At 46.8% G+C, this 24,341-nt stretch overlaps 2 protein-coding genes across 6 annotated transcripts in view; one reads left to right on the top strand and one right to left on the bottom strand.

The window, feature by feature from the left end:
- The first annotated feature begins 379 nt into the window (after window positions 1–379).
- Window positions 380–22,615, top strand: LOC115125934 (magnesium transporter NIPA2-like). Of its 2 annotated transcripts, XM_065009401.1 has the most exons (6): window positions 380–586; window positions 2,413–2,646; window positions 13,967–14,023; window positions 14,157–14,247; window positions 17,911–18,071; window positions 21,543–22,615. In XM_065009401.1, the coding sequence occupies exons 2-6, from the start codon at window positions 2,508–2,510 to the stop codon at window positions 22,193–22,195; spliced, it is 1,101 nt and encodes a 366-aa protein (XP_064865473.1). In that variant the 5' UTR covers window positions 380–586; window positions 2,413–2,507; the 3' UTR covers window positions 22,196–22,615. The 2 variants fall into 2 exon arrangements, with proteins under 2 accessions (XP_064865473.1, XP_064865474.1); XM_065009402.1 differs by lacking the exons at window positions 380–586; window positions 2,413–2,646; window positions 13,967–14,023; window positions 14,157–14,247; window positions 17,911–18,071 and adding an exon at window positions 18,081–19,388 and having other exon boundaries at window positions 21,543–21,630.
- The window catches only part of LOC115121238 (cytoplasmic FMR1-interacting protein 1 homolog), a 123,010-nt gene continuing 121,237 nt past the window's right edge, over window positions 22,569–24,341 (bottom strand). For all 4 annotated transcript variants that reach the window (XM_065009396.1, XM_065009398.1, XM_065009397.1 and 1 more), the window contains one exon: window positions 22,569–24,124. In XM_065009396.1, coding sequence (XP_064865468.1) covers window positions 23,960–24,124 — 165 coding nt within the window. In that variant the 3' untranslated portion in view covers window positions 22,569–23,959. The remainder of the gene's footprint in view (window positions 24,125–24,341) is intronic.

Consider the following 24,341-nt stretch of genomic DNA (forward strand, 5'->3'; position numbering starts at 1 on the left):
CCCGGGAGGCTTGGGCCTCCAAGACTTAACGGCACGAGCACGGCAAGGACGACTGTCTCCAGGAAATATCTCGCCATCACAGGATCCTTCTGAGCCTATGTAGGGACCTGATTAAAACAGAAGAGCTGATTTGATTTCATTAGCATTGTTTTTTTTTTTATTGTACTTTTTTTTTAACACCGCATTTTTTTCCTTCTCCTTTTTGGATCCATTTATCCACCTGTACAGTAGGTGGCGGAATGCACATATCATTGTTGCGAACGGCATTCTACCAAAGAAGAAGAACAGCAGCAGCTCTGGACGTCGTTAATCACGTGGTAATGTTATTTTGAAAGGAACGTCCATACGTCGTGTCGGATAAGTAATGCGTCAGAGCGTACCGGAACTGCCTTTGGTAGCTGGTGCTTTGGAAACCGCATCGGTATCAATCGTCCCATCACTAGTAACGACCCGTGTGGTTGCGTCAACCTTGCTGTCAAGTTGGGTCGTAACAAAATGTGAAGAGATCTAGCTAACGATGTGATTAATATATAGTTAGCAAATTACCAACGTCTTATTGGTCAAACAAGGGATCTTTTTTTGCCAGGTATTTCGTATGGAAACATACCGAGGATATTAATGTTTACGATAGCATGCCAGTCAGCTAGCTTGCTAACGTTTAGTTATTTGGGCACGTTTACAAATAATGTCAGTTTGCTAAACTAGCTCAGTAGCTGGTACAGTTGTCAACGGATTAGCCTTATGCTAAAAATCTAGCTAGTGTCGTTCTGAGGTAGACAAGAAGGATTAAGCTTTAGCTCAATAAAATTACAAGTTAGATATGTTAACGTTAGTTAGTTAATGAGTTACTAGTCAAAGTGTTGTCACTAGCGAAATGCATGTGCTTCTAGTTCCGACAATGCAGCAATAACCAACGAGTAATCTAACCTAACAATTCCACAACAACTACCTTATACACACAAGTGTAAAGGAATGAATAAGAATATGTACATAAAGATATATGAATGAGTGATGGCCGTGCGGCATAGGCAAGATGCAGTAGATGGTATAGAGTACAGTATATACATATTGGGAGGCAGGTAGCCTAGTGGTTAGAGAGTAGGACCGGGAGGCAGGTAGCCTAGTGGTATGAGAGTTGGACCGGGAGGCAGGTTCCTAGTGGTTAGAGAGTTGGACCGGGAGGCAGGTAGCCTAGTGGTATGAGAGTTGGACTGGGAGGCAGGAAGCCCAGTGGTTAGAGTTGGACCGGGAGGCAGGTAACCTAGTGGTTAGAGAGTTGGACCGGGAGGCAGGTAGCCTAGTGGTTAGAGAGTTGGACCGGGAGGCAGGTAGCCTAGTGGTTAGAGAGTTGGACCGGGAGGCAGGTAGCCTAGTGGTTAGAGAGTTGGACCGGGAGGCAGAAGCCCAGGTTGGACCGGGAGGCAGGTAGCCAGTGGTTAGAGAGTTGGACCGGGAGGCAGGTAGCCTAGTGGTTAGAGAGTGGACCGGGAGGCAGGTTAGTGGTTAGAGAGTTGGACCGGGAGGCAGGTAGCCTAGTGGTTAGAGAGTTGGACCGGGAGGCAGGTAGCCTAGTGGTTAGAGAGTTGGACTGGGAGGCAGGTAGCCTAGTGGTTAGAGAGTTGGACCGGGAGGCAGGTAGCCCAGTGGTATGAGAGTTGGACCGGGATGCAGGAAGCCTTCTTTACCAGTGAGGAACTCGGAGCTTATCATTCTACGAGTTTAAAAGTCTGAAAGGTCATAGTTCCGAGTTGTCTTGAATGCGGAATTTCTGCAATCTAAATCACTTCCATAATTCTTGACTCATTGAATATTCATGAGTACATGTTGCGGAAGTGGCAGATTGGATTGATCCACATAGTCTTTGCACACAGATAGTCAATGTGCCATTTCTATAATGGAACCAACCAACTAGCCTAATTGGGAAATGGTCAGGTAGCCTAATTGAGAAATAGCCAGGTAGCCTAATTGGGAAATGGCCAGGTAGCCTAATTGGGAAATGGTCAGGTAGCCTAATTGGGAAATGGTCAGGTAGCCTAATTGGGAAATGGTCAGGTAGCCTAATTGGGAAATGGTCAGGTAGCCTAATTGGGAAATGGTCAGGTAGCCTAATTGGGAAATGGCCAGGTAGCCTAATTGGGAAATGGCCAGGTAGCCTAACTGGGAAATGGTCAGGTAGCCTACCTGGGAAATGGCCAGGTAGCCTAACTGGGAAATGGTCAGGTAGCCTACCTGGGAAATGGCCAGGTAGCCTAACTGGGAGATGGCCAGGTAGCCTAACTGGGAGATGGCCAGGTAGCCTACCTGGGAGGACTCTGATTTGACAATTTAATTACTAACATTAACAGTTGTAAACTTGATGTATATTGAGTTCCTAGGTACATTGATGTATGAGTCTTGTTTTGCTTACTAAAGGTACTTGGGTTGGTGACAAGTGCTCAGCTGGTCAGGAACTGCTGTGTGTGGTGGTCAATGTAACAGACAGTACGAACAACTCATCCAGCGTCGCCATGGGCCAGGACAGAGGGAAGTATGATTTCTACATCGGCCTGGGACTAGCCATCAGCTCCAGCCTCTTCATAGGAGGAAGCTTCCTCCTCAAGAAGAAAGGACTACTCCGCCTGGCCAGGAAGGGACAGTGCAGAGCAGGTAGTGTTTTTGTGTTCAGTCTAGGAAAGTTGACCATTAATCAGTGAAATGGTTAAAATACATTAATTTGCATAATTTAGTTGAATTAAATTGCTGCGTGTGTGTGTTCTCGATAGTCATGTATCTCACTTATCACGCGCATACAGAGCCTAGTTTGATGAGCGGAATAGCCTATCATCTGTCAGACAATGCGAGAGCAGCTCCTCAAAAAGCTGGTACTGGAGTGAAATGTGCTTTGGTAAGGCCAGTCATTGGTAAGGCCAGTCATTGGTAAGGCCAGTCATTGGTAAGGCCAGTCATTGGTAAGGCCAGTCATCGGTAAGGCCAGTCATCGGTAAGCCCAGCCATCGGTAAGCCCAGCCATTGGTAAGGCCAGTCATTGGTCAACCCAGTCATTGGTCAACCCAGTCATTGGTAAACCCAGTCATTGGTAGGGCCAGTCATTGGTAGGGCCAGTCATTGGTAAGTAGAGTCATTGGTAAGGCCAGTCATTGGTAGGGCCAGTCATTGGTAGGGCCAGTCATTGGTAAGGCCAGTCATTGGTAAGTAGAGTCATTGGTAAGGCCAGTCATTGGTAAGTCCAGTCATTGGTAAGTCCAGTCATTGGTAGGGCCAGTCATTGGTAAGGCCAGTCATTGGTAAGGCCAGTCATTGGTAAGGCCAGTCATTGGTAAGCCCAGTCATTGGTAAACCCAGTCATTGGTAAGTAGAGTCATTGGTAAGGCCAGTCATTGGTAGGAGCTCAGTCATTGGTAAGGCCAGTCATTGGTAAGGCCAGTCATCGGTAAGGCCAGTCATCGGTAAGGCCAGTCATCGGTAAGCCCAGCCATCGGTAAGCCCAGCCATTGGTAAGGCCAGTCATTGGTCAACCCAGTCATTGGTCAACCCAGTCATTGGTCATTGGTAGGGCCAGTCATTGGTAGGGCCCAGTCATTGGTAAGGCCAGTCATTGGTAGGGCCAGTCATTGGTCATTGGTAAGGCCAGTCCAGTCATTGGTAAGGCCAGTCATTGGTAAGTCCAGTAGAGTCATTGCCAGTCATTGGGCCAGTCATTGGTAAGGCCAGTCATTGGTAGGGCCAGTCATTGTCATTGGTAAGGCCAGTCATTGGTAAGGCCAGTCATTGGTAGTCATTGGTAGAGTCATTGGTAAGGCCAGTCATTGGTAGGGCCAGTCATTGGTAGAGCCAGTCATTGGTAGGGCCAGTCATTGGTAGGGCCAGTCATTGGTAGGGCCAGTCATCGGTAGGGCCAGTCATTGGTCAACCCAGTCATTGGTAAGTAGAGTCATTGGTAGGGCCAGTCATTGGTAAGCCCAGTCATTAAGCCCAGTAAACCCAGTCATTGGTAAGTAGAGTCATTGGTAAGGCCAGTCATTGGTAGGAGCTCAGTCATTGGTAAGGCCAGTCATTGGTAAGGCCAGTCATTGGTAAGGCCAGTCATTGGTAAGGCCAGTCATTGGTAAGGCCAGTCATTGGTAAGGCCAGTCATTGGTAAGGCCAGTCATTGGTAAGGCCAGTCATTGGTAAGGCCAGTCATTGGTAAGGCCAGTCATTGGTAGGGCCAGTCATTGGTAAGGCCAGTCATTGGTAAGGCCAGTCATTGGTAAGGCCAGTCATTGGTAGGGCCAGTCATTGGTAGGGCCAGTCATTGGTAGGGCCAGTCATTGGTAGGGCCAGTCATTGGTAAGGCCAGTCATTGGTAAGGCCAGTCATTGCGCAACAAATAACAATTCTAAATGCAAACGCGTGTTAACTGTTTTGATGGCCACGATTACAAATATATATTTTTATTTCTCAACTTGTAATTAAAGCACACCTCCCATTCAGAAAACCAGTCAGTAAATGAACACCATTTGCCTCATGCAGCATGACACGTCTCCTTCACGTTGAGTTGATCAGGCTGTTGATTGTGGCGGGAAACTGGAATACGTTGTCGTACACGTCGATCCAGAGCATCCCAAACATGCTCAATGGGTGACATGTCTGAGTATGCAGGCCATGGAAGAACTCGGACATTTTCACCTTTCAGGAATTGTGTTCAGATCCTTGCGGCATGGTACCGTGCATTATCATGCTGAAACACGAGGTGATGGTGGAGGATGAATGGCACGACAATGTTAAAGGAATTAAATAGCTCCATGTTTTAATACCCAATTCAAATTAAACACTCTGTCAATTCATAAGGATTTGTAATTCCCTTATTCTATAATGATAGACAGAGCCCAGTTTTAAAATCATACAGCAGAGTTTATTCACGAGAGTACTGCCACAATACAGGTTTACCACAGGTTATAAACTGAAAATGACGTCCTTAGTTCCAGCCCCAATCCGTGCCATCTCCGTTCCAGTACAAAGGCTGTATCTCCAGCCTTCCCACATCCGCCTCCCTACCAATTTAATATAATTTACGACTCAAGGCCTTCCCGTGCAGATAAGCATTCATTTACATTTACATTTAAGTCATTTAGCAGACGCTCTTATCCAGAGCGACTTACAAATAGCAGTCTGAAGATTTGTACCAAGGAACAGACAGTCATTGTTCTAACTTTTGACCACATTCACACACACATTATTTTCAGAACTGGGATCAAGAAAGAAAACTCATACATATACAGAATAGTATTCTGATTAGTACATATACAGTAACATAATAGTATTCGGATTAGTCAGTCCTGATTGAAATGTATACATAATTAGTCATCATTGATAAAAAATTCCCTTAACAGACAATGGGCCACAGGATCTCGTCACGATATCTCTGTGCATTCAAATTGCCGTCGATAAAATGCAATTGTGTTCGTTGTCCGTAGCTTATGCCTGTCCATATCATAACCCCACTGCCACCAAAGCGCTCGCCCACATAACGCCATACTGTCTGCCATCTGCCCGGTACAGTTGAAACCGGGATTCACCTGTGAAGAGAACAGTTCTCCAGCGTACAAACCCCCAGTTTCATCAGCTGTCTGGGTGGCTGGTCTGTCTGTCTGGGTGGCTGGTCTCAGACAGCTGTGGGTGGCTGGTCTCAACTGGTCCACAGTTTCATCTGTCCGGGTGGCTGGCAGACAAACCCCAGTTTCATCTGGGTGGCTGGTCTCAGACAAACCCACAGTTTCATCAGCTGTCTGGGTGGCTGGTCTCAGACAAACCCACAGTTTCATCAGCTGTCCGGGTGGCTGGTCTCAGACAAACCCACAGTTTCATCAAACAAACCCACAGTTTCATCAGCTGTCCAGACAAACCCACAGGTGGCTGGTCTCAGACAAACCCACAGTTTCATCAGCTGTCTGGGTGGCTGGTCTCGACAAAGGTGGCCCCAGTTTCATCAGCTGTCCGGGTGGCTGGTCTCAGACAAACCCACAGTTTCATCAGCTGTCTGGGTGGCTGGCAGACAAACCCACAGTTTCATCAGCTGTCCAGGTGGCTGGTCTCAGACAAACCCACAGTTTCATCAGCTGTCGGGTGGCTGGTCTCAGACAGCCCCACAGTTTCATCAGCTGTCCAGGTGGCTGGTCTCAGGTTTGGCTGGTCTCAGACAAACCCACAGTTTCATCAGCTGTCTGGGTGGCTGGTCTCAGCTGACAAACCCACAGTTTCATCAGCTGTCTGTGGCTGGCTGGTCTCATCTGAGGTGGCTGGTCTCAGACAAACCCACAGTTTCATCAGCTGGTCTCAGACAAACCCACAGTCAGGTGGCTGGTCTCAGACAAACCCACAGTTTCATCAGCTGTCTGGGTGGCTGGTCCCAGACGAACCCACAGTTTCATCAGCTGTCTGGGTGGCTGGTCTCAGACAAACCCACAGTTTCATCAGCTGTCCAGGTGGCTGGTATCAGACCAACCCACAGTTTCATCAGCTGTCCGGGTGGCTGGTCTCAGACAAACCCACAGTTTCATCAGCTGTCCGGGTGGCTGGTCTCAAACGTTTCATCATCAGACAAACCCCCGTCAGGTCCTGGTGGAAGAAAACAGATCAGCTGGAGGTCTGGTCTGGAATGGCGTGGTTTACACGTGGTCTGCAGACAAAACAGATTTCTGGAATGGCGTGGTTGGCTGGTCTCGGATTGTAAGACCGGTTGGACGTACTGCCAAATTCTCTAAAATGACATTGGAGGCGGCTTATGGTAGAGAAATTAACATTACATTTTCTAGCAACAGCTCTGGTGGACATTCCTGCAGTCAGATTTGCCCACTCCCTCAAAACTTGAGACGTCTGTGGAATTGTGTTGTGTGACAAAACTGCACATTTTGGAGTGGCCTTTTATTGCCCCCCCAGCACAAGGTGCACCTGTGTAATGATCATGCAGTTTCTTAATATGCCACAACTGCCAGGTGGATGGATTATCTTGGAAAAAGGAGAAATGCTCACTAACAGGGAATGTGTGCGCACAATTGGTATTAAACATTTCTGGGATCTTTTATTTCAGCTCTTGAACATGGGACCAACACTTCACATGTTGCGTTTATATTTTTGTTCAGTATAATATGACTAGGGTTGTGCTTTTTGTCTTCTGGACAATGAAAGAAAGATGATATGACAACCAATAGAACAGGAGAGAAATTCTGGTGAATGGCATGAGGAAATGTTTCTGAAATAACTGCCTCCACATTGCTATGGCTACTTTGAAGGAAGGTAAACATTGTGAAGTGGTGGACGACGGCCTGATAGCCAACCTTCTGTTGACTATAGCCAACCTTCTGTTGACTATAGCCAACCTTCTGTTGACTATAGCCAACCTTCTGTTGACTATAGCCAACCTTCTGTTGACTATAGCCTCTGCACTCCAGTGGAGAATGGGAGGCGCGCTTGAATTAAATGCTGGCTTCAATATACATCATTGAGGTCGCTCTTGCTGCTGGTGAGTCTCTGATACACTTCTACGCAGACGACACCATTCTGTATACTTCCGGCCCTTCTTTGGACACTGTGTTAACAACCCTCCAGGCAAGCTTCAATGCCATACAACTCTCCTTCCGTGGCCTCCAATTGCTCTTAAATACAAGTAAAACTAAATGCATGCTCTTCAACCGATCGCTACCTGCACCTACCCGCCTGTCCAGCATCACTACTCAGGACGGTTCTGACTTAGAATACGTGGACAACTACAAATACCTGGGTGTCTGGATAGACTGTAAACTCTCCTTCCAGACCCATATCAAACATCTCCAATCCAAAGTTAAATTTGGCTTCCTATTTCGCAACAAAGCATCCTTCACTCATGCTGCCAAACATACCCTTGTAAAATTGACCATCCTACCAATCCTCGACTTTGGCGATGTCATTTACAAAATAGCCTCCAATACCCTACTCAACAAATTGGATGCAGTCTATCACAGTGCAATCCGTTTTGTCACCAAAGCCCCATATACTACCCACCATTGCGACCTGTACGCTCTCGTTGGCTGGCCCTCGCTTCATACTCGTCGCCAAACCCACTGGCTCCATGTCATCTACAAGACCCTACTAGGTAAAGTCCCCCCTTATCTCAGCTCGCTGGTCACCATTGCATCTCCCACCTGTAGCACACGCTCCAGCAGGTATATCTCTCTAGTCACCCCCAAAACCAATTCTTTCTTTGGCCGCCTCTCCTTCCAGTTCTCTGCTGCCAATGACTGGAACGAACTACAAAAATCTCTGAAACTGGAAACACTTATCTCCCTCACTAGCTTTAAGCACCAACTGTCAGAGCAGCTCACAGATTACTGCACCTGTACATAGCCCACCTATAATTTAGCCCAAACAACTACCTCTTTCCCTACTGTATTTTATTTATTTTGCTCCTTTGCACCCCATTATTTTTATTTCTACTTTGCACATTCTTCCATTGCAAAACTACCATTCCAGTGTTTTACTTACTATATTGTATTTACTTTGCCACCATGGCCTTTTTTGCCTTTACCTCCCTTCTCACCTCATTTGCTCACATTGTATATAGACTTGTTTATACTGTATTATTGACTGTATGTTTGTTTTACTCCATGTGTAACTCTGTGTCGTTGTATGTGTCAAACTGCTTTGCTTTATTTTGGCCAGGTCGCAATTGTAAATGAGAACTTGTTCTCAACTTGCCTACCTGGTTAAATAAATAAAATAAAATAAATTAGATATACTGTAGCATGTAGCTCTGTGGCATACTGTAGCATGTAGCTCTGTGGCACTTAGACATACTGTAACATGTAGCTCTGTGGCATACTGTAGCATGTAGCTCTGTGGCACTTAGACATACTGTAACATGTAGCTCTGTGGCACTGAGATATACTGTAACATGTAGCTCTGTGGCACTTAGACATACTGTAACATGTAGCTCTGTGGCACTGAGATATACTGTAACATGTAGCTCTGTATGGCACTGAGATATACTGTAGCATGTAGCTCTGTATGGCACTGAGATATACTGTAACATGTAGCTCTGTGGCACTTAGACATACTGTAACATGTAGCTCTGTATGGCACTGAGATATACTGTAGCATGTAGCTCTGTATGGCACTGAGATATACTGTAGCATGTAGCTCTGTGGCACTTAGACATACTGTAACATGTAGCTCTGTATGGCACTGAGATATACTGTAGCATGTAGCTCTGTGGCACTTAGACATACTGTAACATGTAGCTCTGTGGCACTTAGACATACTGTAACATGTAGCTCTGTATGGCACTGAGATATACTGTAACATGTAGCTCTGTATGGCACTGAGATATACAGTAACATGTAGCTCTGTGGCACTTAGACATACTGTAACATGTAGCTCTGTGGCACTTAGACATACTGTAACATGTAGCTCTGTGGCACTTAGACATACTGTAACATGTAGCTCTGTGGCACTGAGATATACTGTAACATGTAGCTCTGTGGCACTTAGACATACTGTAACATGTAGCTCTGTGGCACTTAGACATACTGTAACATGTAGCTCTGTATGGCACTGAGATATACTGTAGCATGTAGCTCTGTGGCACTGAGATATACTGTAACATGTAGCTCTGTGGCACTTAGACATACTGTAACATGTAGCTCTGTATGGCACTGAGATATACTGTAGCATGTAGCTCTGTGGCACTGAGACATACTGTAACATGTAGCTCTGTGGCATATTGTAGCATGTAGCTCTGTATGGCACTGAGATATACTGTAACATGTAGCTCTGTGGCATACTGTAGCATGTAGCTCTGTATGGCACTGAGATATACTGTAACATGTAGCTCTGTATGGCACTGAGACATACTGTAACATGTAGCTCTGTGGCACTTAGACATACTGTAACATGTAGCTCTGTGGCACTTAGACATACTGTAACATGTAGCTCTGTGTGGCACTGAGATATACTGTAGCATGTAGCTCTGTGGCACTTAGACATACTGTAACATGTAGCTCTGTGGCATACTGTAGCATGTAGCTCTGTATGGCACTGAGATATACTGTAACATGTAGCTCTGTGGCATACTGTAGCATGTAGCTCTGTATGGCACTGAGATATACTGTAGCATGTAGCTCTGTATGGCACTGAGACATACTGTAACATGTAGCTCTGTGGCACTTAGACATACTGTAGCATGTAGCTCTGTATGGCACTGAGATATACTGTAACATGTAGCTCTGTATGGCACAGACATACTGTAACATGTAGCTCTGTGGCACTTAGACATACTGTAGCATGTAGCTCTGTATGGCACTGAGACATACTGTAACATGTAGCTCTGTATGGCACTGAGATATACTGTAGCATGTAGCTCTGTGGCACTGAGACATACTGTAACATGTAGCTCTGTGGCATATTGTAGCATGTAGCTCTGTATGGCACTGAGATATAATGTAACATGTAGCTCTGTGGCATACTGTAGCATGTAGCTCTGTATGGCACTGAGATATACTGTAACATGTAGCTCTGTATGGCACTGAGACATACTGTAACATGTAGCTCTGTGGCACTTAGACATACTGTAACATGTAGCTCTGTGGCACTTAGACATACTGTAACATGTAGCTCTGTGGCACTGAGATGTACTGTAACATGTAGCTCTGTGGCACTTAGACATACTGTAACATGTAGCTCTGTGGCACTTAGACATACTGTAACATGTAGCTCTGTATGGCACTGAGATATACTGTAGCATGTAGCTCTGTAACATGTAGCTCTGTGGCACTTAGACATACTGTAACATGTAGCTCTGTGGCACTGAGACATACTGTAACATGTAGCTCTGTGGCATATTGTAGCATGTAGCTCTGTATGGCACTGAGATATACTGTAACATGTAGCTCTGTGGCATACTGTAGCATGTAGCTCTGTATGGCACTGAGATATACTGTAACATGTAGCTCTGTATGGCACTGAGACATACTGTAACATGTAGCTCTGTGGCACTTAGACATACTGTAACATGTAGCTCTGTGTGGCACTGAGATATACTGTAGCATGTAGCTCTGTGGCACTTAGACATACTGTAACATGTAGCTCTGTGGCACTTAGACATACTGTAACATGTAGCTCTGTGGCATACTGTAGCATGTAGCTCTGTATGGCACTGAGATATACTGTAACATGTAGCTCTGTATGGCACTGAGATATACTGTAACATGTAGCTCTGTGGCATACTGTAGCATGTAGCTCTGTATGGCACTGAGATATACTGTAGCATGTAGCTCTGTATGGCACTGAGACATACTGTAACATGTAGCTCTGTGGCACTTAGACATACTGTAGCATGTAGCTCTGTATGGCACTGAGATATACTGTAACATGTAGCTCTGTATGGCACTGAGACATACTGTAACATGTAGCTCTGTGGCACTTAGACATACTGTAGCATGTAGCTCTGTATGGCACTGAGACATACTGTAACATGTAGCTCTGTATGGCACTGAGATATACTGTAACATGTAGCTCTGTGGCACTTAGACATACTGTAGCTCTGTGGCACTGAGATATACTGTAACATGTAGCTCTGTATGGCACTGAGACATACTGTAACATGTAGCTCTGTGGCACTGAGATATACTGTAACATGTAGCTCTGTGTGGCACTGAGACATACTGTAACATGTAGCTCTGTGTGGCACTGAGACATACTGTAACATGTAGCTCTGTGTGGCACTGAGATATACTGTATGGCACTGAGACATTCTGTATGGCATATCGTTAGGTTGAATTTGTACATTTGAGGCAGGGCTCGAGAAAGCGGGTACGTTCATATTTGAGCAGCTCATAGATCACTGCACCTGTACATAGACCATCTGTAAATAGCCCATCCAACTACCTCATCCCCATACTGTGATTTATCTTGCTCCTTTGCACCCCAGTATCTCTACTTGCACACTCATCATCTATCACTCCAGTGTTTAATACTAAATTGTAATTATTTTGCCACTATGGCCTATTTATTGCCTTACCTCCCTTATCTTACTACATTTGCACACACTGTATATAGACCTTTTCTACTGTGTTATTGACTGTATGTTTGTTTATTCAATGTGTGACTCTGTGTTGTTGTTTGTGTCACACTGCTTTGCTTTATCTTGGCCAGGTCACAGTTGTAAATGAGAACTTGTTCTCAACTTGCCTACCTGGAGCTGGGAGAACATGTTGCTGTTTTAAAGTACATTTTGCCATGGAGCTGAGAGAACATGTTGCGGTTATAAAGTACATTTTGCCATGGCTAATACTATGTTCTTTTGCGCAAACATAATAATTCTCAACTTTCAAATGTCCCTGAGTGTCTAGCTTTTATTTTGGTGATTGGTAGTTCTCAAAGATTCTGAAACATTATATAGGTCCATTATTTTCTCTCCATACTTCATATCTGGGTTTAGTCATTTTACAATCCCTAATTATTCTACATTTGTGTTGTACAGTTTGGACTCGACAAACGGCCTGCCCAAGGATTTCAATGGCAGGAAAATCCCTTTGCGCTATAGCTCAGTATGCCGTGTGGCTCGGTTGAATGTGTACACTTTGAGTCGCTCATCGAGAGGGACTTTAACACTAAAACCCAGCCCTTTCCATGCTGTTTGACAGGTGTGTGTGGGGGGGGGGGGGGGGGGTTAACTGGGTGTGATCTGAATTGTTGACAACCTGTCTTGTCTTGCGAGTCCAGCTTAGAATGTGAAAGCAACTGACTGGTACAAGCATGCAGAAGGCTGAGTTGACACTTGATCACTACCTTCTATATAAACACCCAAATGGTACCCTATTCCCTATGTAGTGCACTACTTTAGACCAGAGCCCTATGGTTCCCTATGTAGTGCACTACTTTAGACCAGAGCTCTATGGTACCCTATTCCCTATGTAGTGCACTACTTTAGACCAGAGCTCTATGGTACCCTATTCCCTATGTAGTGCACTACTTTAGACCAGAGCCCTATGGTACCCTATTCCCTATGTAGTGCACTACTTTAGACCAGAGCCCTATGGTACCCTATTCCCTATGTAGTGCACTACTTTAGACCAGAGCCCTATGGTACCCTATTCCCTATGTAGTGCCCTATGGTACCCTATTCCCTATGTAGTGCACTACTTTAGACCAGAGCCCTATGGTACCTTATTCCCTATGTAGTGCACTACTTTTAGACCAGAGCCCTATGGTACCCTATTCCCTATGTAGTGCACTACTTTAGACAAGGGCCCTATGGTACCCTATTCCCTATGTAGTGCACTACTTTAGACCAGAGCCCTATGGTACCCTATTCCCTATGTAGTGCACTACTTCAGACCAGAGCCCTATGGTACCCTATTCCCTATGTAGTGCACTACTTTAGACCAGAGCCCTATGGTTCCCTATGTAGTGCACTACTTTAGACCAGAGCCCTATGGTACCCTATTCCCTATGTAGTGCACTACTTTAGACAAGAGCCCTATGGTACCCTATTCCCTATGTAGTGCACTACTTTAGACCAGAGCCCTATGGTACCCTATTCCCTATGTAGTGCACTACTTTAGACCAGAGCCCTATGGTACCCTATTCCCTATGTAGTGCACTACTTTAGACCAGAGCCCTATGGTACCCTATTCCCTATGTAGAGCCCTATGGTACCCTATTCCCTATGTAGTGCACTACTTTAGACCAGAGCCCTATGGTACCCTATTCCCTATGTAGTGCACTACTTTAGACCAGGGCTCATAGGAAGTGGTGCCCTTTGGGACACAGACCAGATAAAGATGCAGCTAGTGTCATACAGGGTCAAAGTTCACTGTGGCCAAACCTTCAGCGTGACGACATCAGAGCATGTAACCCTGGTAGTTACCATAACACCCTAGACAGTCCACTGATATGGTGCAACCCTGGTAGCATTTGAATAGTAATATAGTTCTGTTGTTTTTCTGTTTAGGCCAGGGCGGACACACATATCTTAAAGAATGGCTCTGGTGGGCTGGCTTATTATCAAGTAAGTGAACATTTCTACACTAAGATGACCTGTTTCAGTTCACAGTTTCCATCTTGTTTTCTGTGGTTTTGTTTTACTAGATGTATTTCTGTTCACCTTCGTATGTGGGGTTGATATATCTGTGTTTTCACAGTGGCGGCTGGAGAAGGGGCGAACTTTGCGGCTTACGCCTTCGCTCCTGCTACTCTCGTCACCCCTCTGGGGGCCCTCAGTGTGCTGGTCAGGTAGGTCACCCCTCTGGGGGCCCTTAGTGTGCTGGTCAGGTAGGTCACCCCTCTGGGGGCCCTCAGTGTGCTGGTCAGGTAGGTCACCCCTCTGGGGGCCCTCAGTGTGCTGGTCAGGTAGGTCACCCCTCTGGGGGCCCTCAGTGTGCTGGTCAGGTAGGTCTGAACTACAGACAGAAGGTAGATCATTAATGTACAGGGTGAACAGGAGGGGCCCCAGTATTGACCCTTGGGGCACGCCCACATCATAGCTAAGAGTGGGCGACAGCTCATTGATCACTCTGACACACTGGGTTCTGCCTCCAAGGTATGATTTCATCCATCTCAAGGCATCGGGTGAAAGGTTGAACTTGGACAGTTTTGTGATGAGTATTTTTCCATTACTATTAGGCTTGGGTGATATACCGGGGTATTTCGAAATACCGACGTTATGCTTTTCAATACCCAAAATATGAATGGATTTTTATGCCGTATCTCCCAGCCCTAACTTTCTGTTTCCTATTTGTATCACGTTAAATATTAGCCACTATCAGTATGGACAGGCAGAGGTGATGAAGACGGTGTTGACAGACAGCAACTTAGTTTGTGTTATTTCAGAACGTACATACAGCTGGATATCAGAGCGGCGGTAACTCACCCGCATTACCACCAGAAATACCACTTTCAAGAATTGGATCCTTTGTTCGTACCCCCAAGGCCATTTAACTTATCCCAGAGGCTGCTCCACGATGCCGCCGGTGGAGAAGAGGTATTGGGAGAGATAACCCGGAGTGGACTTCTAGTCTGACTCTGGAGGCATGCACACCGTCCACCTCTTCTGAGTCTATTGCTATCTAATGTTGAGTCTCTGAACAATAGAGTAGACAAGCTCAGGGCGAGGATCTCCTTCCAGAGAGACATCAGGGACTGCAACATACTTTGTTTCACAAAATCATGGCTCTCTCTGGATATACTGTCCTCGTCCATACAGCCAGCTGGGTTCTCAGTTTATCAAGCAGACAGGAATATAGAACTCTCCGGGAAGAAGAAAGGTCGTGGTGTATATGTTTCATGATTAACTACTGTGATTGTGACATACAGGAACTCAAGTCCTTTTGTTCACCCGACCTAGAATCCCTCACAATCAAATGCCGATCCTATTACCTCCCGAGAGAATTCTCTTCAGTCGTCACAGCCGTGCATATATCCCCTCAAGCCGATACCACAATGGCCCTCAAAACTTGGCTGTAGTGTTTACAGACATATAACATTTCTCCCTCTCCCAGTCTGCTGTCCCCCACATGCTTCAAGATGGCCACCATTGTTCCTGTCCACAAGAAAGAAAAGGTAACTGAACTAAATGACTACGCCACCCCAATAGATCCACAGATGATGCACTGCCCTGTCCCCTCTGGACAAGAGGAATACCCCTGTAAGAATGCTGTTCATCGACTACAGCTCAGCATTCAACACCATAGTACCCTCCAAGCTCATCATTAGGTCTGGGCCTTGGGTCTCAACCCTGCCCTGTGCAACTGCAGCCACCACCATGCTTGACAATATGAAGAGTGGTGTGTTGTGTTGGATTTCCCCCCAAACATAACACTTTTGTATTCAGGACATAAAGTTCATTTCTTTACCACATTTTTTGCAGTATTACTTTAGTGCCTTATTGCAAACAGGATGTATGTTTTATTCTGTACAGGCTTCCTTTTCACTCAATTAGTCAATTAGTTTAGTATTGTGGAGTAACTACAAGGTCCTGAGCAACAGGCAGTTAGATTTGGGTATGTCATTTTAGGTGAAAATTGAGCACAGTGAGTCCATGCAACTTCTGTGCCTTTTCACTCCTGAACTCATTGAGGCTTTGCTCTAACAAAGGGACTGAATAGGAATTGACTCATGACATTTCAGCCTTTCATTTTGTAATTTGTAAACATTTCTAAAAACATCATTCCATTTTGACATTATGCAGTATTGTGTGTAGGCAAGTGACATTGTATCCATTTCACGCCAAACCAAAATATAAACACAACATGTGAAGTGTTGTTCCCATGTTTCATGAGCTGAAATAAAAGATCCCAGAAATGTTCCATAGGCACAAAAAGCTTATTTCACTCAAATGTTGTGCACATCCCTTGTTAGTGAACATTTCTCCATTTGCCCAGATAATCCATCCACCTGACAGGTGTGGAAAATGAAGAAGCTGATTAAACAGTATGATCATTACACAGGTGCACCTTGTGCTGGGGACAATAAAAGGCCACTCTACAATGTGCAGTTTTACATGTCTCAAGATTTGAGGGAGCGTGCATGTCATGTTGACTGCAGGAATATTTGCCAGAGAATTCCGCCCAACAGCCCAACTCCAGTCCCCCAACAGCCCAACTCCAGTACCCCAACAGCCCAACTCCAGTACCTCCAACAGCCCAACTCCAGTACCTCCAACAGCCCAACTCCAGTACCTCCAACAGCCCAACTCCAGTACCTCCAACAGCCCAACTCCAGTCCCCCAACAGCCCAACTCCAGTACCTCCAACAGCCCAACGCCAGTCCCCCAACAGCCCAACTCCAGTCCCCCAACAGCCCAACTCCAGTACCTCCAACAGCCCAACTCCAGTCCCCCAACAGCCCAACTCCAGTCCCTCCAACAGCCCAACTCCAGTACCTCCAACAGCCCAACTCCAGTCCCCCAACAGCCCAACTCCAGTCCCCCAACAGCCCAACTCCAGTCCCCCAACAGCCCAACTCCAGTCCCCCAACAGCCCAACTCCAACAGCCCAACTCCAGTCCCCCAACAGCCCAACTCCAGTCCCCCAACAGCCCAACTCCAGTCCCCCAACAGCCCAACTCCAGTCCCCCAACAGCCCAACTCCAGTCCCCCAACAGCCCAACTCCAGTCCCCCAACAGCCCAACTCCAGTCCCCCAACAGCCCAACTCCAGTACCTCCAACAGCACACGTTATTGTAACCCCGGGCAAACCTGATTCAACTCCAGGTTTTGATGATTAGTTGACCAGTTGAATCAGGTGTGCTCGTCAGTTAGGCCGGTTGGACCATATGGTCTAACAGTGATGGAAAGGTGTGTGTGTTGTTGCAGGGCTGTGTGTCCATGATGTGTGTGTGTTGTTGCAGGGCTGTGTGTCCATGATGTAACGGTGTGTGTGTTGTGTGTCCATGATGTAAAGGTGTGTGTGTTGTGTGTCCATGATGTAAAGGTGTGTGTGTTGTTGCAGGGCTGTGTGTCCATGATGTAACGGTGTGTGTGTTGTTGCAGGGCTGTGTGTCCATGATGTAAAGGTGTGTGTGTTGTTGCAGGGCTGTGTGTCCATGATGTAACGGTGTGTGTGTTGTGTGTCCATGATGTAAAGGTGTGTGTGTTGTGTGTCCATGATGTAAAGGTGTGTGTGTTGTGTGTCCATGATGTAAAGGTGTGTGTGTTGTGTGTCCATGATGTAAAGGTGTGTGTGTTGTTGCAGGGCTGTGTGTCCATGATGTAAAGGTGTGTGTGTTGTTGCAGGGCTGTGTGTCCATGATGTAAAGGTGTGTGTGTTGTTGCAGGGCTGTGTGTCCATGATGTAAAGGTGTGTGTGTTGTTGCAGGGCTGTGTGTCCATGATGTAAAGGTGTGTGTGTTGTTGCAGGGCTGTGTGTCCATGATGTAACGGTGTGTGTGTTGTTGCAGTGCGGTGCTGTCCTCGTACTTCCTGACCGAGCGTCTGAACCTGCACGGGAAGCTGGGCTGTCTGCTCAGTATCTTGGGTTCTACTACCATGGTGATCCACGCCCCTCAGGAGGAAGAGATCAACAGTCTGGACCACATGGCTCGGAAACTGGTCCAGCCAGGTCAGTACCAGACAGGAGAGGGAAACTGGTCCACCCAGGTCGGTACCAGACAGGAGAGGGAAACTGGTACAGCCAGGTCAGTACCAGACAGGAGAGGGAAACTGGTCCACCCAGGTCGGTACCAGACAGGAGAGGGAAACTGGTACAGCCAGGTCAGTACCAGACAGGAGAGGGAAACTGGTCCACCCAGGTCAGTACCAGACAGTAGAGGGAAACTGGTCCACCCAGGTCGGTACCAGACAGGAGAGGGAAACTGGTCCACCCAGGTCAGTACCAGACAGGAGAGGGAAACTGGTCCACCCAGGTCAGTACCAGACAGGAGACGGAATCTGGTCCACCCAGGTCGGTACCAGACAGACAGTAGAGGGAAACTGGTCCACCCAGGTCAGTACCAGACAGGAGATGGAAACTGGTCCACCCAGGTCAGTACCAGACAGGAGACGGAATCTGGTCCAACCAGGTCAGTACCAGACAGGAGAGGGAAACTGGTCCAGCCAGGTCGGTACCAGACAGGAGAGGGAAACTGGTCCACCCAGGTCGGTACCAGACAGACAGGAGAGGGAAACTGGTCCAGTCAGGTCGGTACCAGACAGGAGAGGGAAACTGGTCCACCCAGGTCGGTACCAGACAGACAGGAGAGGGAAACTGGTCCACCCAGGTCGGTACCAGACAGGAGAGGGGAAACTGGTCCACCCAGGTCAGTACCAGACAGGAGAGGGAAACTGGTCCACCCAGGTCGGTACCAGACAGACAGGAGAGGGAAACTGGTCCACCCAGGTCAGTACCAGACAGGAGAGGGAAACTGGTCCACCCAGGTCGGTACCAGACAGGAGAGGGAAACTGGTACAGCCAGGTCAGTACCAGACAGGAGAGGGAAACTGGTCCACCCAGGTCGGTACCAGACAGGAGAGGGAAACTGGTCCACCCAGGTCGGTACCAGACAGGAGAGGGAAACTGGTCCAGCCAGGTCGGTACCAGACAGGAGAGGGAAACTGGTCCACCCAGGTCGGTACCAGACAGACAGGAGAGGGAAACTGGTCCAGTCAGGTCGGTACCAGACAGGAGAGGGAAACTGGTACAGCCAGGTCAGTACCAGACAGGAGAGGGAAACTGGTCCACCCAGGTCGGTACCAGACAGGAGAGGGAAACTGGTCCACCCAGGTCAGTACCAGACAGGAGAGGGAAACTGGTCCACCCAGGTCGGTACCAGACAGGAGAGGGAAACTGGTACAGCCAGGTCGGTACCAGACAGACAGTAGAGGTAAACTGGTCCACCCAGGTCGGTACCAGACAGGAGAGGGAAACTGGTCCAGCCAGGTCGGTACCAGACAGGAGAGGGAAACTGGTCCACCCAGGTCGGTACCAGACAGACAGGAGAGGGAAACTGGTCCAGTCAGGTCGGTACCAGACAGGAGAGGGAAACTGGTACAGCCAGGTCAGTACCAGACAGGAGAGGGAAACTGGTCCACCCAGGTCGGTACCAGACAGGAGAGGGAAACTGGTCCACCCAGGTCAGTACCAGACAGGAGAGGGAAACTGGTCCACCCAGGTCGGTACCAGACAGGAGATGGAAACTGGTACAGCCAGGTCGGTACCAGACAGACAGTAGAGGGAAACTGGTCCACCCAGGTCAGTACCAGACAGGAGAGGTAAACTGGTCCACCCAGGTCGGTACCAGACAGGAGAGGGAAACTGGTCCTCCCAGGTCGGTACCAGACAGGAGAGGGAAACTGGTCCTCCCAGGTCGGTACCAGACAGGAGGAGATCATTTGGGATAGAGAACAAGGTCCTTCGGTTTAACCTTTGTAATGGGAGTAATTATTTTCCTGTATTTGAGTGACTTATGGATTGATATGATAAACATGGTGAGTGATATATAATACACATGGTTGTGTAGTTGACCAGTGATATATAATACACATGGTTGTGTAGTTGACCAGTGATATATAATACACATGGTTGTGTAGTTGACCAGTGATATATAATACACATGGTTGTGTAGTTGACCAGTGATATATAATACACATGGTTGTGTAGTTGACCAGTGATATATAATACACATGGTTGTGTAGTTGACCAGTGATATATAATACACATGGTTGTGTAGTTGACCAGTGATATATAATACACATGGTTGTGTAGTTGACCAGTGATATATAATACACATGGTTGTGTAGTTGACCATGTATGTTTGAGTACCATATTTATACGGCTGTTAGTCTATAATTATCTGTTTTAGGTACTGCTGTTCTTACCGTCTGACCTGTTTATCGCTGTTGGATTCTGGGTTCAACATGGAACATTGCTGTCCTAGAGACGGGTTTTTACACCAGAGGATTCTGGGTTCAACATGGAACATTGCTGTCCTAGAGACGGTTTTTACACCAGAGGATTCTGGGTTCAACATGGAACATTGCTGTCCTAGAGACGGGTTTTTACACCAGAGGATTCTGGGTTCAACATGGAACATTGCTGTCCTAGAGACGGGTTTTTACACCAGAGGATTCTGGGTTCAACATGGAACATTGTCCTAGAGACTGGTTTTTACACCAGAGGATTCTGGGTTCAACTTGGAACATTGCTGTCCTAGAGACGGGTTTTTACACCAGAGGACTCTGGGTTAAACTTGGAACATTGCTGTCCTAGAGACTGGTTTTTACACCAGAGGATTCTGGGTTCAACATGGAACATTGCTGTCCTAGAGACTAGTTTTTACACCAGAGGATTCTGGGTTAAACATGGAACATTGCTGTCCTAGAGACTGGTTTTTACACCAGAGGATTCTGGGTTAAACTTGGAACATTGCTGTCCTAGAGACTGGTTTTTACACCAGAAGGTAATGGTTGTCGGTAGGAACCAGATGGATGGGAGGAAGTCACAGGATTGCTAGAGGGGATATCTGTGGATTAGGCAAATGAGGGGTTGAAGTCAGATCCCCTTTAGGGAGAAATGATGGTTCATTACCCTATCACTTCCTCTTCCTGTGGAACCATAAGATGTAAGGATTGGAGAGGAGGAGGAGTATATACATACTAGTTGTGGTGGGAAGAATTCAACCTCCATAGTGTCTGTTTAGGTATTTACTCTGAATTAGAACTGAATGTTGTGGTTAAAGTTTGTCTTCAGACACCGATTCTGTAGCAGTGGATATTGTGACTTCCTACAAGCCTCTGGCTGGTGTTTACAGAACATTTGGTGCCGTCTGATTTAATATATATTTTAGAATGTTACTTTTTCTATGCTGGATGTTGCAACTTGATTTATGATCAACTTTATCCCGGACTGCTCTTTTAATCCCCTTTACAAGTGGTCTTTTGTAGCTCAGTTGGTAGAGCATGGTGCTTGTCATGCCAGGGTAGTAGGTTTGATTCCTGGGACCACTCATTTGTAAAAGTGTATGCACATGATTAAGTCGCTTTGGATGAAAGCATCTCCTTCGTTATGTTTCTAATGATCCTTCCTCTTCCTCAGGTTTCCTGGTGTTTGCCACCTTCGTCATCATCGTAGCGCTCATCTTCATCTTGGTGGTGGGCCCTCGGCACGGCCAGACCAACATCATGGTGTATATTACCATCTGCTCTGTGATAGGAGCTCTGTCGGTGTCGTGTGTGAAGGGGTTGGGCATCGCCATCAAAGAGGCCATAGCTGGGAGGTCCGTGGTGTGGAACCCTTTATCCTGGGTGTTACTGCTCGGGCTGGTGGCCTGCGTCTCCACTCAGATCAACTACCTGAACAAGGCTCTGGATATCTTCAACACCTCCCTGGTCACACCCATCTACTACGTGTTCTTCACCACCTCAGTCCTCTCCTGCTCTGCCATCCTCTTCAAGGAGTGGGAGCACATGGCTACTGCTGATGTTATCGGGACTCTGAGTGGGTTCCTGACCATTATAGTTGGTATCTTTCTGCTCCATGCCTTTAAGGACCTTAGTGTGAGCCTGTCCACGCTGGCGGTGTCCATCAGGAAGGACGAGAGGCCCGGGCCGGCAGCTAACGGAGTGGCAACACACGGCAGCTACGAACTGCTACGCAATGACTCCACAGACATGAACCTGAAGGAGAAGGAGGTGGGCCTGCCGTTTGACAGTCTGTCCCGGAGGAACGGTGATATGACAGCCTCTTAGAGGACCTAGCTGGCGGTCTGGTGTAGTTCTACTGACTAGGACCATTAACATTGGTGTGAACGTTTGGAGACACTCGACTCTAGGAAAGAAAAGAAAACCTGTGCCATGGATGGACCAACTGATTGTATTTCCCTTCTGTTTCCCTGGATATCTGACTGCGTGGACGGAGCTTCATAGAGCGGTCAATGTTTAACCAGCCACCGAGTGTCTACAAATCCACAGATTTATTTAGGTAAAATATTCAACCCCTGTGGAGATCCCAGGTCTTTGTCTGGTCAATATGACACTTGAAAGGAAGAGTTCTGAAAATCACCATTAACCTTTTTGTTGTTGTATTGTTTGCATAAAAAAATAAGTTCTCAAGAACAAGGCAGAGATTTGTTATATATTTATTGAATTAAAAATGATTCCAAAAAGGCACAGTGAATAAATGGTTATAAGTAAGAACTTGGTTTCCTTTAAGCTGCTGATGTTTAACGAATCACACTACTTCTCATTGACTACAGGCTACTGTTCACCAATTACATCCCACCACCGCAAACCCCCTTAAATAATCATTTGATAGTTTTAAATGCTCCATAAAACAGACGAGTTTAGAATGAAAACGGCTATTAAGATCATAAGGCACAATTAGGTACAAGCAGTTTGTCAGGGAAGTTAGACCTCACGCCTTGTTCACACTGGCAGTTAGAAGTGATCTGCTTCCTCACGCCTTGTTCACACTGGCAGTTAGAAGTGATCTGCTTCCTCACGCCCTGTTCACACTGGCAGTTAGAAGTGATCTGCTTCCTCACGCCCTGTTCACACTGGCAGTTAGAAGTGATCTGCTTCCTCACGCCCTGTTCACACTGGCAGTTAGAAGTGATCTGCTTCCTCACGCCCTGTTCACACTGGCAGTTAGAAGTGATCTGCTTCCTCACGCCCTGTTCACACTGGCAGTTAGAAGTGATCTGCTTCCTCACGCCCTGTTCACACTGGCAGTTAGAAGTGATCTGCTTCCTCACGCCTTGTTCACACTGGCAGTTAGAAGTGATCTGCTTCCTCACGCCCTGTTCACACTGGCAGTTAGAAGTGATCTGCTTCCTGCCGTCTGAACAGCCACACTGGCAGTTAGAAGTGATCTACTTCCTGCCGTCTGAACAGCCAAAACACACACGGAAGCAGATCTTTCAAGCCACATTTGTAGGGGACTTGCCTGAACGGTCAAATCTGATTTATTTCCCCAACATATCTTGTTGCTTGCTAGCTACTCTTGACAGTTTGACGAGAACATGTGGTAACTAACTAGCGTGTTATTTAGAAACGAATGAGTGATTGTGCCAGAAAGCCCAACGGCTAGCTAGTTGACTGCTGTGGCGAGCCAGAGAGGACTCCTTTTGAAAAGTTGGATCATCTCATCCTTCGAGGCAGGGGGTGTCAAACTCACCACCACCAATCAGCACACACCTGTTGTTACTATGACAACCAGCGTAGCCACGTCAGCAGTCTGAACACACATCTAGTTTGAGCATTATAAGGCATTAAGTGTGAACAAGGCTTTAGTCTCACTGCTGCTTTAAAACCTAAAAAGGTGGAAGAAGCAGATTAAGGAATATTGTGTGTCTAGTCTGATGGGTTTACGTTCCAAAAGGCACCCTATTCCCTATGTAGTGCCGTTTATATAAAGTAGTGTCCTATATAGGGCATAGGGTGCCATTTCAGACACATCCTTTGTGTCTAGTCTGACATGGGATGGTACTATATTGAAACGTGCACCGGTCAATCTCAGTTGCTGGCCAGTGATTGGTGGATAGGAGGCTGGAAACACCGGACGTGCTCCACTGGCATGTTCTCGCCATCGCCTGACTTCAGGTACTTGTTCAGGATGGCAAAGATCTCATCGTTGAGGACCTGGAACTTGCGGATTCTGTCCACCATCTTTTTAAGAGGCTGAGGAAGGAGAGGGAAAGTGATCATTGATCTAGAAGACAGAGGTGGATACCAAAAATACCCGACACCCCCTTGAAAAGTGTAAAATGTGCCCCATATTGACGAGGAACCAAAGGTAAGGGACTGACTAGAACTTATCCAATGACAAATGTTAGTTCTCGTTGCAAAACGTTTTTGCTACGGTTTGCACTAATGAACATGTTTGGGATCTGAAGGT

The sequence above is a fragment of the Oncorhynchus nerka genome, linkage group LG24, assembly GCF_034236695.1.
Source record: "Oncorhynchus nerka isolate Pitt River linkage group LG24, Oner_Uvic_2.0, whole genome shotgun sequence".
NCBI lineage: Eukaryota > Metazoa > Chordata > Actinopteri > Salmoniformes > Salmonidae > Oncorhynchus > Oncorhynchus nerka.

Bases quoted from the DNA above. Each gene is read 5' to 3' on its own strand.
- LOC115125934 (XM_065009401.1), top strand. From the start codon at position 2,508: ATGGGCCAGGACAGAGGGAAGTATGATTTCTACATCGGCCTGGGACTA. The intron at 2,647-13,966 runs GTAGTGTTTTTG...TTTTCTGTTTAG, and splicing joins GAAGGGACAGTGCAGAGCAG to GCCAGGGCGGACACACATAT. The intron at 14,248-17,910 runs GTAGGTCACCCC...GTGTTGTTGCAG, and splicing joins GCCCTCAGTGTGCTGGTCAG to TGCGGTGCTGTCCTCGTACT.